We start from the raw sequence: 14910 nt of genomic DNA, 5'->3' as shown, positions 1-14910 counted from the left end.
AGGCACGAAGTCCTAAAGCCCAGAATATATGGATAGATATAAAGCAAAAATTGAGGTTCTGGTCGAATTCAGAATCCGGTACAATTTTACAGGTTTCGGGAGTATTGCTTACTTGTCGAGAAAAGGGCTGCATTCGCTCACAATACGTCAGCTACTGCCCATTTCTTCTTTGCATCTCTCATATTCCATAATCTTTTGCATCATTCACATACCTACAGGTATGCAAAATGCAATATTTGGTGAGGAACTCAATCCTCTACCAAAGCTCCGAGCTTGTGACAGGGCGGTGGAGCACGTCGTGCGTGATGTCATTCCGTAGAAAGCTGAGGTCCCCTGCCTGGAGCTTCGAAGCTCCACCAACAAAACCTACGAACCTCAACAACAATTGCCGTGCAGAACCTTTTTGAACGAAACCAAAATCCCTCTAAATCGCCTCACCCATCATCGATCATGTCTTTCCGAGCTCCTCTCCGACGCATTGCCTTCGCCAGGCCCTCCGCCCCCATCTCCGTGGCTGCTCGCAGCTTCCACTCTACCCCTCGAGCTTCGGTCCGTGTCGGCCAAGAAATCCCGGACCTTGATGTTCTCCTCGAAGATTCCCCCGGAAACAAAGTCAATCTCGCCGAGGAGTTTAAGACGTCCAATGGATACATCGTTGGCGTCCCTGCGGCTTTCTCTGGTACATGCTCCAGCAAGCACGTCCCCTCATACATCAACCATCCCAAGCTCAAGCAGGCTGGACAAGTCTTTGTCGTCTCCGTCAATGACCCTTTTGTGTAGGTTCATGGTCAATGTTTTATTTCACATGATGTTAACTCCCGTCACAGCATGAAGGCATGGAGCGAGCAGCTCGACCCCGCCAAGCAGACCGGAGTAAGTCCACCTCGATATTCACGACTCGCCCCAGTGGCTTAATCTGAGCTTGTCTAACCCAATCAATTTCAAGATCCGGTTCCTTGGTGACCCAACCGGCGAGTTTACCAAGGCCCTGGACCTCGGTTTTGAGGCTTACGCTGTTTTCGGCGGTATGCGCGGTAAGCGATATGCTCTCAAGGTGGAGGATGGCAAGGTCACCAAGACATACGTTGAGCCTGACAACACTGGTAGCGCTGGTAAGTAACAACTGTACAAGCGGGTTTATGAACGTGAATACTAATCTGGTCTTCCAGTCTCCATGGCCGAGCAGGTTCTCGAATAAGCGCCATGGATATATCATGCCGAAGTATACTGAGACACTGCGTTACTCCGGTGTTGAGCAGTATACTAGAAAATCCTTAGAATAATAACAAATGAGAAATAACTAAAGAACACTCCAAGAGCAGTCCCTGGACCACTTAGTCGATCATCAAATTCGAACCAGTCCCTTGCTCGCTATGCCTTGCGCTTCCTAGCGGTCAATTATACAGTATCCTTCAAAGAACGGTCTTTCTTGATGTTACTCGAGACACCAGGCCTTTTGCGGCTCCTCGTTCTTTAGCCATCCGTCCGGATCATGGCTTTCCTTCCGCTCTTGATTAGGGTAAGCAAAGCATGCCATTGACATTGACAATGACACCACAAACGATCGGTCTTGCACATGTCATACAGCCCTCTCCTATGTTTTTCGGCCGTATGCCAGGGTCATGCTCAAATTCTGTCTTGCGCTTGTGATGTCCTGTGCAAAGTTCATGGCGCATGGAAATCACTTATCCTCGCCACTATCGTACGCCTGACACGGCCCTCTTCTGACTCAACTTTCTATTACCTTCTCAGAAGGCCGTATGAACCTGAACTTTTCGTCAAATTTCTTTGTGTTGCATGTACACCTGAGAACGCTGACGCCAAGGACATGATGCTGCCATACTCACGATTTTATATTCACGCTCGGAACTATTAGCGGTACAAACTCTGTCAAATTCATGGGCCACCGCCACTTAGTATTGAAGAAACTGACTGCTATCTCAATAATAATGCTTGGGTCATATGCTTGGGTCGTGTAAGTCACAGCTGTCTGTGTGCATTACCCTCGGGTTAGATCGTAGGTTTGATACCACAGTCAAACCTAGAAGTATGGCCCCAAACAAGACCAGAGCCTCGTAAATATAGTTCCATTCTTGCATTTCTATTCGTCAAATGTAATGTCTTTTTGCACATTGATTAACTTTCAACTTCCATCTACATGCATGTTGTGCTGAGGCTACCCTATAGCACAATGACCATATATGCTTTCAAGTTCCAGATGCAGCTGTTCTATCAACCAATACACGCGAGCATTTTGTGTCTCAACCAACGGAAAGCTTGCTCATAGGATTTGTTGTCTACAGATATCAGACGGTACATACAGAGAAACGCAGGGGACAATTGTTCATCCCGATAGCCGAATGGGTCCATCAGAACAATCGGAGATTACGCATCGCGATGGAAAGGAAGCAATGTCTTGCCGAACAAAGACGCAATCGCCGTGGCCCGAGATGACGATCGTCGGCTCGCGCCGCCCAAGGGCCCCTAAGCACAGGAGAGGAGCCCATTGAGGAGCTCAACGGCGACAACGAATGAGAGGTGATCGCAAGGGCTTTGGCTTGTCACGCCAAATGAGCTGAAGCTAGCAGGGACGAAACGGAGGCTAACAACGGGCTTAGGTCAGGGGCTGGGACGCGTCTGGAACGTGATGTCGTGAACAACTTTATATGAGTGGGTGAATTAAGCGCGCAGCCAGGGTATTGGATGAAATTTAAAGATGTTTAATGGCGAATCAGAACCGTACGACAAGCTGGTGATGTCCCAATTTGTGACGGTCGCGTACGACCCGGGCCTAGTTTCGGGAGAATAACTCTAGAACAGTCATATTGTAAGTTGAGGTAAATTGCAAAGGCATGAATCATGTTACTGTGATAGTGACGGCTTGATTAACACTCACATGACCAGCATTAAAGCCTGATAAGCTGAGAAAATTGCGGCTGAGGTGATGATCGGACATTACAGTTGTGACAGGACGGCTTCATCTCCGCCCAAGACGAGGCGGTCGTAGGCTACAGGATACCGCAAGCCGATCGGGCTTCATGATGAAGTGATGGCGTACGCATTGCCAGGCCGATGTTGTACGTACTGTAGATGGGCCGATGTTGGGAAGGTATGGACGTCAAGCATTGGAGTTATGTTCTCACGAGCACCTGGCATTAAGGAGACAACATCTGGCTGACCCGAGCCCGAGACAAACTGGCTGAATAGGCAGCACATTAGGCTTTCCATGTCGGTACGATGTGTGCCGTTGCCAAGTAGGTCATCGTCTCAGAAGTATTGCGGCGACATGGCTGTCGAGATTGGGCTGGTATACCTGCAGTCCTAGATCATAGGTAGGGCGGCTGCATGCATTGATGTTGTGAGATGCGATGATTGGGGTGCGATCCAAGATGGCACAGGTATCCCGTCATCCGCTACCTCGATCACTTATTGCAGGAAGGTAAACACTACACCATGGTCCGAGGTGCTGTTGATTTCCATCTTGAATACGGATACACAATGTATGAATAGGTAGCTACTAACTATGGGTCGAGGCCAATCGGAATATTATCGATCCCTGGTACAAGCTGGTAACCAATCGATCCATGTCGTATCCTCAGTTCTATCAAGGGAAGCCCCATAGTCAATCAAGCTTACAGCACCCTTCTTTTCTGTATCAATAACGGACTGAGAACGAAAGAGAGAAGTAAGATGACGGGTCTCTACCCAACCACACCATCAAAATCTTATCCCAAGCCACAAGCCAATTTGTGACAACTGGCCAACCATGCGCATGCATCCAGTCATCCACAAACACCATCATTGCCAGCAGCTGCGCAGCAAGACACAGGGACACACACCACCTAACTAGACCCCCACAATTTGAGACGAGGTGCGATACACGAAGAAACAAGCAGGCAATGTATCTATAATTGAGAGGCGATATGGCCCTGCGGCCTGGCACTCATGGACATGACAGTGCATGAGAGGCGATGTATGAGATCAAGCACATCCGACAACACTTCGTTGTACTACCCCCGTTGAATAGCACATGGATTGCTCTCTGACTTGATCTTGCTTTTGTCAGTATCATTCTGCAACCTGGCGTTTGAAGAGGGTAATGACATAGCATCAGTCTGAACAACCTACGGTCCTGAGTATACGGAGTAACAAGACGTCAATTGAAGGTACGCGCCGCGTCCGCGTGCAACTGGACAGAGCTCCTCGTCCACATGCTGACCCTTCGGCAGGCCGTCCCGCATATTCCTATTGAGGTGCGACGGCCGTGCTACTTGATGGCGATCCACAAAGCCAAGGATCCACGGCCACTCACCGACTCCATAGGTCTTACGTACGAACGATCGAGCTACTGCGGCCGGTATGAGCAGCTTCCAGGATTGAACACATTGACGACGACAGGGCTTTACGACAGTAACGTGAGAAGAGAAAACGATACGTTTGCCTCTGTTTCGCGAACATTTTGGAAGAATCCAGTACCCTCGTACTCGATATGTGTGCGCCCATTCGATGCAAGCGAAGTTTGCTTTGCTGCTCGTGTAGTAGGTACAGGCACTGTACTGTAGATACAGTAGTACTACAGTACGTCCAAGGGATTATGCACGTGGATCATGGCGCTGTGGAGCTACGTTTTCAACGTGCAAACATGCAAATTGATGCAGAATCAAAGCCAAGCCAAGTCGATTGTGAGCATTGAGGCTGGAAATGTCTCTGATCTCCAACATGCGACCAGTGACAAAGAGGTCCAGATCGCCGGATTTATCTGTGAGGGAGTGTCAATGATAACACACCGACATTTGCCAATCGTTTTTCATGGTGGTCCTTCTCGCAGCCTGCTTGACAAAATAGAGGTATTCCCACCATCATGTGTCAATGACTTCGCGAGATCGCAGAGCTTCCTTTGAAGAAAGAGAGGAACATCACGGAGCAGCCTGGCCAAGAACAGATCCATACCAAGTGGCTTGATTGGAGCCTTGCCCGCTCAAGCCCCTTTCCACGGACATTAGGTATGTATTGTCGAAGTTGACATGTAAGTGAACGGGTAAATCTGCACCTGTCCGTAGCCAGTCACCGCTCTTCGTGCAGCAAATCGAGCTACCTTTTTTTGACTTTGGACCTGAAAGCTCTAGCTTAAAAAAGCTTCAGCTTAGCAAGCTTAGAGCTCAAACAAGATCTCGCGTCCTATTTTGTCGACGTCAAAGGTAAAAAACACGGGCTAATTTTAGCCCTGCCGGATTGCCAGCTCATCCATACACCATCGTCTTTCCAGCCCAGACAATGATCGGCCGACGAGAGAGGGGTGAGAAAGCCTGGGTAAGCAGGTGAATTTCGGTCGTGACATCTGTCGTCACTCGGTGGCATTTACAGCAGCCAGCCCGCCGAAAGCTCAAATCTGCCTAGAAATCAGTAACGTTAAATGTACGTGAAGACCGAGAAAATCTGCTTGAGGTGAAACCAAAGATAAAGGACGTACTGAGTAGGTACCTAATCAGTGTGAATCAGATACGAGACAGGGAGGATTCGGCTCCCACCACTTCGCGGGGTCCAAAGCTCCATGAATACTCGGAGCATCGGGACGCGGTTGTGAATGCCGATGAGTAGAGGAAACAAAATGTTGGTAGTCGACTCGACTTATCAATGCAGTAATTGAGCTACGGTAGTAGAATAATCATAGACAATTATTCCCAAGTATAAGTGCTGTATGCTCGTGTACAAGATGCTGTGAGAAATATTGAAGCCTAAAGTGTATGAGACTGAGGCTTCAATTCTTGACTATGGACGCCCCCATCAAGTCCGACGACAGTCGCTGTCTCACCCCCCACACCCGGGGCCTTCTGCAAAAAGAGTCGCGTTTCAATACAGAAGGCGCACTGGACGTGAGGCCTTGCGTCATGCCCTGACCTCCCCAATCAGAAACCTGGCGAGGTCTGGGGCCCACCTTGATGACTGTTGGCCAGTCAAAAATTGTAGAAGTAGTCTGGATCCCGCCCCTCAAATCATCTTCTCGCATTTCCTCGTCCTCCTCGCGGGCTTTCTTCCTTCACGGCCAATCAATCCTTCTGCTCCCATCCACTCAACGCAGATTATTTGTCCCAGGCCTCTTGTCGAAACATTAATTTGATTTGATCAGGCCGTCTCGCTATTCCTCTAGCCATTCACAATTCGCAAACAATCTCTGGTCTGGTCTTAATTGGATCGCACCCGCGCGCAAGCCAGCAACCGCGTAAACGCTTTGTTCGCGCTGCTCGCCTTGGTTGGCCAAACGCACGACAAGCTTGCTCTGAGTCTTGCGATTCGCTCAACACCTGTCAAATCACCTTAACAGGCAACACACAGCGCAACACTGGAGCTATCCGTTCATAGCTTCAGCCTTAACAGATTATACCGACTAACTGAACCGCCTGAATATTCAATATTTCGGTTCAGCGTCGTTATTAGCAACGATCGAGCTTTCGTTCAGCTCAATTGGCAATCACTTTCTATCACAGTTCGGCTTGTCACTTTCCCACCCCTGCTGCTCCCAGCCCAGCCCTCAGCTCAAGCTGTTCTAATACCTCAAAACCCCCCCATTGCGCGACAGCCCAAACCTTCGCGCTATTTCATCCAACCAACCTCCAACTTGATTCATCACCATTCTACCTGTTATCTTATTTCCGCCGTCAAATTATTATTTTTTGCCGCTTCCCAACCCCTTATACGAGCGCCACCTTTTGCTCTTTCCATTTTGAGTTCATAACACAGGAAGGCAACTCTTTTCCTCACCGAATTTGCACTTGGTTGGTTGGTTGTAACTGCCTTTTCTGAAGCTTCCTGTCGTTTATTTAGACAGAAGCTACCAGCACTTGCCGCGCGACAAGGCCAGCCGTCACTCATCCGAGACAATCCACCCACCCCAGTTCGGACCAAACCCACCCTGCTCTCACAGCAAATCAGCACTCTTCCGGACTTCGCTTCGCCTTTTCAACTCACAACTCTGAAGCCTATCATCGTTGACAGTATCGTCTTGTTCATATCCATTGGCCGCATTGTCTATCACCTGACGATTCTTGCCTGCGGATCCCGACTATACCCCAGATTCGAGCTGTCTTAATTGACGTTCAAAAAAGGGACGTTGTACGATCAAGCTCAAGAAGCTCAAGACTACCCGCGTTCGCGTATCAGCGTCTTGCATCACAAAAGGTACGTAGAGATGCGACTTTCTTTGCTCTATTCGGATTTGTATATTTGAATTTCATCGATTCTGGACTGCTCTCATCAAAACCGCTGCGAATTTTACACTTCCTTTCTTATCGCTTGTGGTTTCGCTTGACTGAACACTAAACGCGTCGTGTCGCGATGATTGTCAGATACTGTCAGCATCTCTGAATTGATACCACATCATTGACAAGACGCGTCTTTTGTTCAAAAACCACGCCCAGCGCATGCGTCGTATATCGTCATCAATAGTTGTGGTACATCAAGTATCCTGCTCTTTTGTTGCTATCCAGACTTTCACTCATAATCGTCATTGCGTGCACATACGTTGATATAGACTGACAACATCAATAGTCGTCCAAGCGATATTTTTGGTGCTCGGGTACAATCCTCCAAGATGTATGTATCACGTGTTTCTTTTGTATCGCTCATGCCCATGCCCATGCCCATGCTTTTCAATTTCCATTTCCCTTAATCTTGCTTTACACGTCTTGGTGTGTGCAGCTGTACTATACTGCAAGTCTCTTCCTTTGGGGAGCCAATACCCCGCTTCCGGACCCTGTTGCAAGGCGCAGGACCGCAGTTATCCAGAGTCCCGGAAGAGAGCAAGCTATGACAGCCAATCAGCTCCATCTTCGCCTGCCCTGGCTTCATCAAAGCTCATCGGTGCATGCCCAGACGCGGCCGCTCAAAAGCAGTCGTTGAACTGAGTACTGCAGAGGGTGGACGGCTCGCCGATTTTGCTACGTCGTTGCAGGCAAGGCAGATCAATGACACCAGCCTTGATGCCAGAAGTCTAGGCAAAGCGGCATCCTATGTTACAGCCTCAAGTCTGCCCAACGAAGACAATATCCTAGTTTGAGGCCCCGAGAATCAATTCCTACAGTCCCTGTAACTCTGAGCCGATAGCTTGTGAGCTGGCTGGCTGGAAGGTGTGGGCCCGTCTTCTGCATATTCCGTCATGCATGAGACTCTGGGTTGCCAACGCATCAAGAGTGGCTTTCCAGACGCGCATCTGCACCTCAACCGTTCCCGACCCCGTTTTTACGCCGCTCCTCTTACCCTAGCCCAATATATATACACTTGAGCTAACGTCTATGGTTGGACAGATCTCTTAAGACAAGCAACTGACCAGCCAGCGCTGTCCTGTCGTCGCTTTTGTCTTGTGCTTGTTGATATTCTTTCAACTCGGCACTTTGTTTACTAGTGTGGCTGTGTAAATCGCTGCACCCACTATCATCAGGGCAGTCAAGCCACAATATCTGCTCGTTTCGACCTGTCAGCTCACGCACGCGTGCCCAATATCTTTATTGTGGCCCCTACCGGATATCCTTCGATTCGTTGAAATACGTCTTCAGCTCAATAAGCTTGAAGAATATCCCAAACGAAACATTGAGATCGAGTATTGTACAGAAATCGATCAATTGTCGTGATCGAAGCTATTCTACCGAAACTCTCATAACGAGGGCCTTTCATCACGCGTCAAGCATCAAGATAAGCCTGCATCTATACAGCGCCTGGTCAACGGATAGTAACGCGACGAGGACGTATTTCCTCGGCACATATCGATTGATTTGTCTCTCAGTGGATGATGGACTACGGGCAATATCAACAAGGACAAACTACAAACTCCGGCTACGCGAACTCTGGTGCTGCTAATAACATCACATCACCAACAAACAGCATCTCTCAGCACCCAGTGCAGTCGTCACCCATTATTTCCCAACAACAGCAAGGTCAGAATCAAGGTCACAACATGTATCAACCACAATACGGAGTGCCACAGCAGGGTATGCAGCAAGTCCATTATGGCATGCCTGGTATCCAGGCAGCTGCAATGGCCGCAACCGCCGCCGCCTCTGGTTCAAACTATGCTTATATGCCCTCTGATCCCAACATGCCTCAAAGTTCACCCCGCATGGGCGCCAACGCTAAGAAGGATGGACGCCAATCTCCTCGTATGAACAGCATGTCCCAAATACCTGGCCGTCGAATGAGTCAGGTTACGAGCCCCGGTGTTCCCACTGCGCCGATGATGAACCACGGCGGCGCACGACCGGGTGTCGCCCCGCCGCAAATGCCGGCTGCACAGGCGCAACATCCGCTATCCCCCGACATGCCCGCTGCTAGCGGCGCAGAAGAATCGCCACTGTACGTCAATGCGAAACAATTTCACCGGATTCTCAAGCGTCGCGTTGCGCGCCAGAAGCTCGAAGAACAACTTCGTCTTACTTCGAAAGGACGCAAACCGTATCTCCACGAGTCACGACACAACCATGCTATGCGTAGACCTCGTGGTCCGGGCGGTCGCTTCCTTACCGCAGAAGAAGTCGCGGCCATGGAACGTGATGGTGAGAAGCCCACGGATGGGAAGGACAACTCTACTGGGGAGAATTCTGGAAGTGCCGGAACAAAGCGCAAGTCTGAAGCCGGCTCGACAACATCGAATAAGAAAGCTAAGACGGACACAGCGAGCCCAGGGGATGAAGAAGATGAGGACGAGAGTTGATATGGTGCAGTGAAAGCGTCTGCGCCATGAACCCCCCTCCCTCAAACCCTTGAGCGGTTTACGACGTCACGAAAGCACGATTGTTACTTCCTTCTGTCGCTACTCTACTCCCAAAGTGATCGCAAAGGACCTGCCCGAAGCGAGTGGTTTCTTGTTGAACGTGTGTCGATCATGCGCTCGATATATTCTCGTCACGGTCTTCACGGGGCGTCTCTTTTGACAGTTTCATTTAATACAGCACTCATCTGGCAACAGTAGGCTATGCCTGTTATCAGACAGGCATGGCTATAGGGATATCGGATGGGCAGAATGCATGAACGATTCGGCACGATCGATACCCCCACCTCGTCTTTTCCCCATTCGTTCAACCTTTTCTTCCAAAGTCCTTATGACTTTGTTTTCATCTATTTTATTTGGGCTACATGTCAACGTTAGATTGTTCGCAACGTCTGCCGACCGTTTCTATGCGCACCTCAATTTTGCAATTGTCTTCTGGTAGAGAGGTCGGTTAAACATTTTATGTACATTGTGAATGGGAAAGAGCAAGCCGGTAACACGGAAATGCTAAGGAAAAAAGAAAAAAGAAAGAGAATATCAAATGAGTAGATGAAGGAGAATGAATCAAGCTGACTAGTTCAGTGCTGTATGTCACTACTGGCTTGGGGCTTTCTCTCAGATGTGTATATATGTTAAAGTCAAGGGCGTTGGATTGACTCACGGGGAGTCGTGTCTATGAATCAAAGTTTATACATGTTTGTTTGTTGTTTTGAACAATTGTCTCATATGGATGAGCCTACGTTGCGACTATATCCCATCATAAATTGTTGCCAGATTATATCACTGATATGACATGTAAGAAGTTTTGTAAGATCACTACTAAAAAAACTATCTGACGGGCTTCAAACTCCTCTTCCCTGCGGGAGTTCTAGGAAATCTAAAACCTGGCTACCAGAAGCATAAGAGACTAAACCAAGCAGATATTCCATGCCATTCCAGACTGCCTAGCAAATAGTTACAATTTGAAGTTTAGATGTCAACCACACCAAGTCACCCTCTCCTTTCGTGCCATTCATGAAATGGAAGTCATAAGTCATAAGCCCCAACAACAATGGGGACATGAAACAAAATAAATCATCGCTAAGTGAGGATATGAAAGTGTTGAGATACGAGACCAGCGTATAACCTCGAAAAGAAGTTGTAAGAATTGCTAATGCTCAGCTTCCTTCAGCTTTACCCTCTTCCAAGTCTCCTTCTCTTTCTCCTCGGAGGGATGTCAAGTTCCTCAGTAGCATTGTGACACTGCTACGACACGACGTAGCAGCAGTGGTAGGGCGGTTGTCAGGAGTTTCAGCAGTGTCTCGTGGACGACGTCGGACTCGATTGAAAAGGCGCGCGATTGCGTTACCTGTAGCGCCAAGTTTGCGTAACAAGACACCGAAGGAGCGGGTTTGGAGGAAAGTAATAAGAAGCATGAAGGGAACACAAACTAGGACCATTACAAGAGCAAATCGCCAGTCTGTTGCTGGAATTGTGAAGACTGTCATGCCGAAGACGGACTACATGGTGTCAGTGAGGATTGTTCCATATGTATGCTACCAGAAACATCAGAAAACGTACCGTTACAAAAGTCAGGGGCAGGAATATCATGCTGATCATGGTGAGTATCCTGATATTGTCACCCTGCTCAATCGCTCTTCGGCTCTCCTTGATCGAGCTTCCACTGAACAGCTGATCTCTCAAATTTTCGATCTCCTTACGTGTGCGCTCGTTGCGCTTGAGCACTTCGGTGAGTTCCTGGATAACCTTGTCAAATTCGCGACGTACGGTGGCCATATGCTGACGATAAACCACGCCGTCGGGCGATTCAGGTTCCCCATGTGGCCACAAGATCGGATGCGATCCAGCCCAGAAACTCTCCGTGAAGGTGTCGTAATACGCACCAATCATTGACTTGATGCCTGTGTTGATGACAGCTAGGGTGTTGTATGACCAAAAGTATCTGCGGATAAATGTGAAGTGTCTGTCTTCAAAGAGCAGCTTGTCGCGGAGCTTGGGGTCAAACATGAACTCGGGCTTGAGAAGATTAGTAACTTAGAGTGTAGTGCTAAGGTACTAGGGACTTACAGGAGGAGTGATCAGCTTGGTAATTCGTTCATGGAGAACCAGATTCCGTTTTGTAGCATCGCGGTATTCCGAAATGAGCAAGTCCAGAAACGCATCTGGGCCATTGATGTACTTCTTTTCGTTTTTGAACTCGTTCCCTCGAACCGTGTGAGAGTTGTCAGGGAAACTTTGAATAGCAAGCAACTGCCACGGCCCAAAGGTCTCGAATAGGATGCCTTCCTGGGCGCGCTCTCTTCTTACTATCTTGAGAGGAGCTTCCCTCGGCTTCCCTCCAAGAGATAGCGCCAAGATAGAACCACACTCTGCAACATCAATATGGTCTCCAAAGCGACTCTCCGAAGGTCGCTTATCAAAACGCTGCCAGGAAGCCGGCTCGAGAGGGGGACTGACTACAGTGTAATACTTGAAGACGAAGAAGAAGGACTTTTGGCGGACGTTGGGCTGGGAGGTCAACATCCCGATGGGGGAATGGACTGGTAAAGACTGGGGAGTAATTGTAGAGTTGGAGTTTGGCAGGGAAGGTGACCGTTCATAAGCTCGGTTCATAAAGGCATGAGTACGCCCGCGGTTAGGCTCGTCGGAGAGGAAATGTGTGAGAAGTTCAGACATGTCGAAGTGTTGAGACATTGTCAGATGTAGAGCTGCGAGAATTAGGGGGGTGGGTTCTTGGACTATACTAAGCAATGTTAGTTGACGGCGGTTAGGGGAGTTGCCACAAGACGGAATACATACGTGATTCTGCCTACTGCACAATCGTTGGAGTTGACACGACTGATAGTTTTCCAGACTGTAGGCGCATCCACAGAGTCGGCCGAATTCCCCAATTGCCCATCGCTAGTATAACCAGCATCTGGTAGAGGCTCATCTCCGCCACCGTCTCCATCAGCGCTGAGCTTAACAGGCCTACAGTCATCTCCGATCTCGTATACCTCAAACGTGGACTGACTGTACTGCTCCTTCTCGTACGCCGCAAGATCATGGAAACTCTCATCTTGGTTCTCGAATGTCTCGGGGCGACGTTTCACCTTGTCGTCGAGAAGAACAGTCAATTCTGGAGGAAAATCAGCGTCACGAACGTGGTCGAGGAGGTTGCTATCAGACCACTCTTTCCGGTCAAGTCGGCCTCGGACTTTGTTACACTGGTAGTCCTCGACATTCTTCTTGATAGGAGTTGCTGCGCGGTCAACTAGGCGTAGGTAACGGACATTCTCTCCATCTCGGGACGTGATACCATGATGGCTGCCACTTGGCGAGCCTGTCACGGGTCGAGGCTCAGTAGAAGTCGATAGCCTCCTATTGGCACTCTCAAAGGAAGCTCGACTTCCTCCGTAGGAAGGACAGTGCTCCATAGCCCTTGTTGGGCAACTGTGAGCTCTCAACGGCCGTGTAAAGGTATCCTGGGGCTCACTGGATACGTTGTTGCAAGTAGATTTCTCCACTGTGTTTCTTGAATGGGAGGCGATATGGGCAGCCAGGCTCGTTGGAGCCTGTTGATATTGTTGGCGGGCGAGCTCAGCTGCCTTGACAGGATTGTCTACAGCCCTTGAAGAAGAGCCCGTAGTCATTGGGGTGTCTCTAGGTAGGTAAGATGAATGTTTGAATATGATATTGGAAGAAAGCTCAGGGTTAAACTAGAATGAAGAAGGCATATAGACTATAAGGGCATATACTAGAGGGAATGTGATGGGGAAGATGGCAACCTATTTCTACTCTTCGTCCTCAAAGCTGGCACCTGATCTATCGGCGGCCCCCGATGCATATTGCGGCTGAGTTCTACTCGGTCAACATCCATGGTAAAGGGCAGTCAATGTTCGAAGAGGTAGGGTAAGCAAAGATCTGCGAAGTAGATAAGCAGTGTATCTAGCGTGCCAAGGAACGTGGGCATTGAGTTGTGACTTCGAGACCAACTGTTACTCGTCTGTATGTCACACATTCCCATTCACGGATGTTTGAGGCAAAGCCTTGTTTTCAAGTTAAAAGATCCCAAAGCAATGCAGTTACCCTGGTGCCTCAGCCACAATCTCTCACGTTACTCGACAACTGTTTGCCATTGAGCCTGTATTCTTCCTAGCATTATAAACAACAAGTTGGAGTACAAACCCTGACTCTAACTGTTCACGTGGAGGAAAACGTCATTTCATGACGAAGCTGTCGAGTCGCAAGCCTCGTTCAGCAAATAGAATCCTGCTGAATCTCAATGGTAGCTTGAAACAGAGTAAACTCTTGATCAGAAGAGTGACAAACAGCATCCTAGGACTTTGATAGTGAGGCTGTAAACCGAAAAAGGCGTCTGGTCGATCATCAACTCAACTCGCTTTAAAGCGCTTCTGAACGGCTGCAACCGGATATCACGAGGGCGATATTGCGGAATGGACTTTGAAGCAACTGCCCTCCATCAACCACTACATAACTCAACCTCTACTCCTCCAACTCTGTACGTCATGCAACCCTTTTCTTCTCATAGACCGGGCGCTGGACGTGGATGGACCCGAGAAGGATGCACTCATATCGCGGGGTGAAGCTAGATTACATCCCACGTGCTGAAGGGTGAAGGTCAAACCTTGGATTATCGCAGACGAATCCTAGGCTGATTGAGTAAGTTCAATTACGTTTGGCATGCCAATGTCAACCAATCTCACTTCCTTCCCCTTTTCGACACAAGCGACCAGGTCAGGTAGGTGTCAGATTAGAAGAATTGTTCTCTAAGGCTTAGGCTACAGATATAAAGTAGCCTAAATGTTAGTCGAAGCCAGCAGAATACGACCAAATTATTTCGTCTCTTATGCTTGCGGCAGCCAATTCTTCTGATACACGGTGACTCAGATTCTCGAAAAGATGAATGTTCTGGTATCATAGATAGCAACAAGGTATATTTTTTCGTACACGTCCACGTACAATACGTGCCCAATCCTACCGACCGACCACCTTAGCCTATCCCGAACCTTCCGTCCACCTGATATCATTCCCTTTCATGTCCTCATAACTCTATGTAAACAAAACAAACCCTGCTCAGAATATTAAAAGCTCCTAATAGCAATGTCCAACATCTCGTACAAAAGCCAACGTAGTTACCTGCACCATATATA

The 14910-nt window shown here is 48.7% G+C and overlaps 3 protein-coding genes across 3 annotated transcripts; 2 read left to right on the top strand and 1 right to left on the bottom strand.

The window, feature by feature from the left end:
- Positions 1 to 450: 450 nt before the first annotated feature.
- Positions 451 to 1198, top strand: FIESC28_08956 (uncharacterized protein; the record flags this gene model as incomplete). The annotated part of the gene is made up of 4 exons (XM_031163093.1): positions 451 to 776; positions 828 to 873; positions 947 to 1112; positions 1170 to 1198. The coding sequence occupies 4 exons, from the start codon at positions 451 to 453 to the stop codon at positions 1196 to 1198; spliced, it is 567 nt and encodes a 188-aa protein (XP_031012881.1).
- A 7749-nt stretch (positions 1199 to 8947) lies between these two features.
- FIESC28_08955 (uncharacterized protein) lies at positions 8948 to 9700 on the top strand (the record flags this gene model as incomplete). Its single annotated transcript, XM_031163092.1, has 1 exon — positions 8948 to 9700. One exon carries the CDS (start codon positions 8948 to 8950, stop codon positions 9698 to 9700), a length of 753 nt encoding a protein of 250 aa, XP_031012880.1.
- Positions 9701 to 10914: 1214 nt separating this feature from the next.
- Positions 10915 to 13389, bottom strand: FIESC28_08954 (uncharacterized protein; the record flags this gene model as incomplete). Its single annotated transcript, XM_031163091.1, has 4 exons — positions 10915 to 11256; positions 11318 to 11773; positions 11825 to 12500; positions 12557 to 13389. 4 exons carry the CDS (start codon positions 13387 to 13389, stop codon positions 10915 to 10917), a joined length of 2307 nt encoding a protein of 768 aa, XP_031012879.1.
- Between the last annotated feature and the right edge of the window lie 1521 nt (positions 13390 to 14910).

The sequence above is a fragment of the Fusarium coffeatum genome, assembly GCF_003316985.1.
Source record: "Fusarium coffeatum strain FIESC_28 chromosome Unknown BRIP53273_contig_218, whole genome shotgun sequence".
NCBI lineage: Eukaryota > Fungi > Ascomycota > Sordariomycetes > Hypocreales > Nectriaceae > Fusarium > Fusarium coffeatum.
Note: the sequence above shows the minus strand (reverse complement) of the source record. Positions and strands in the feature narration are given on the sequence as shown.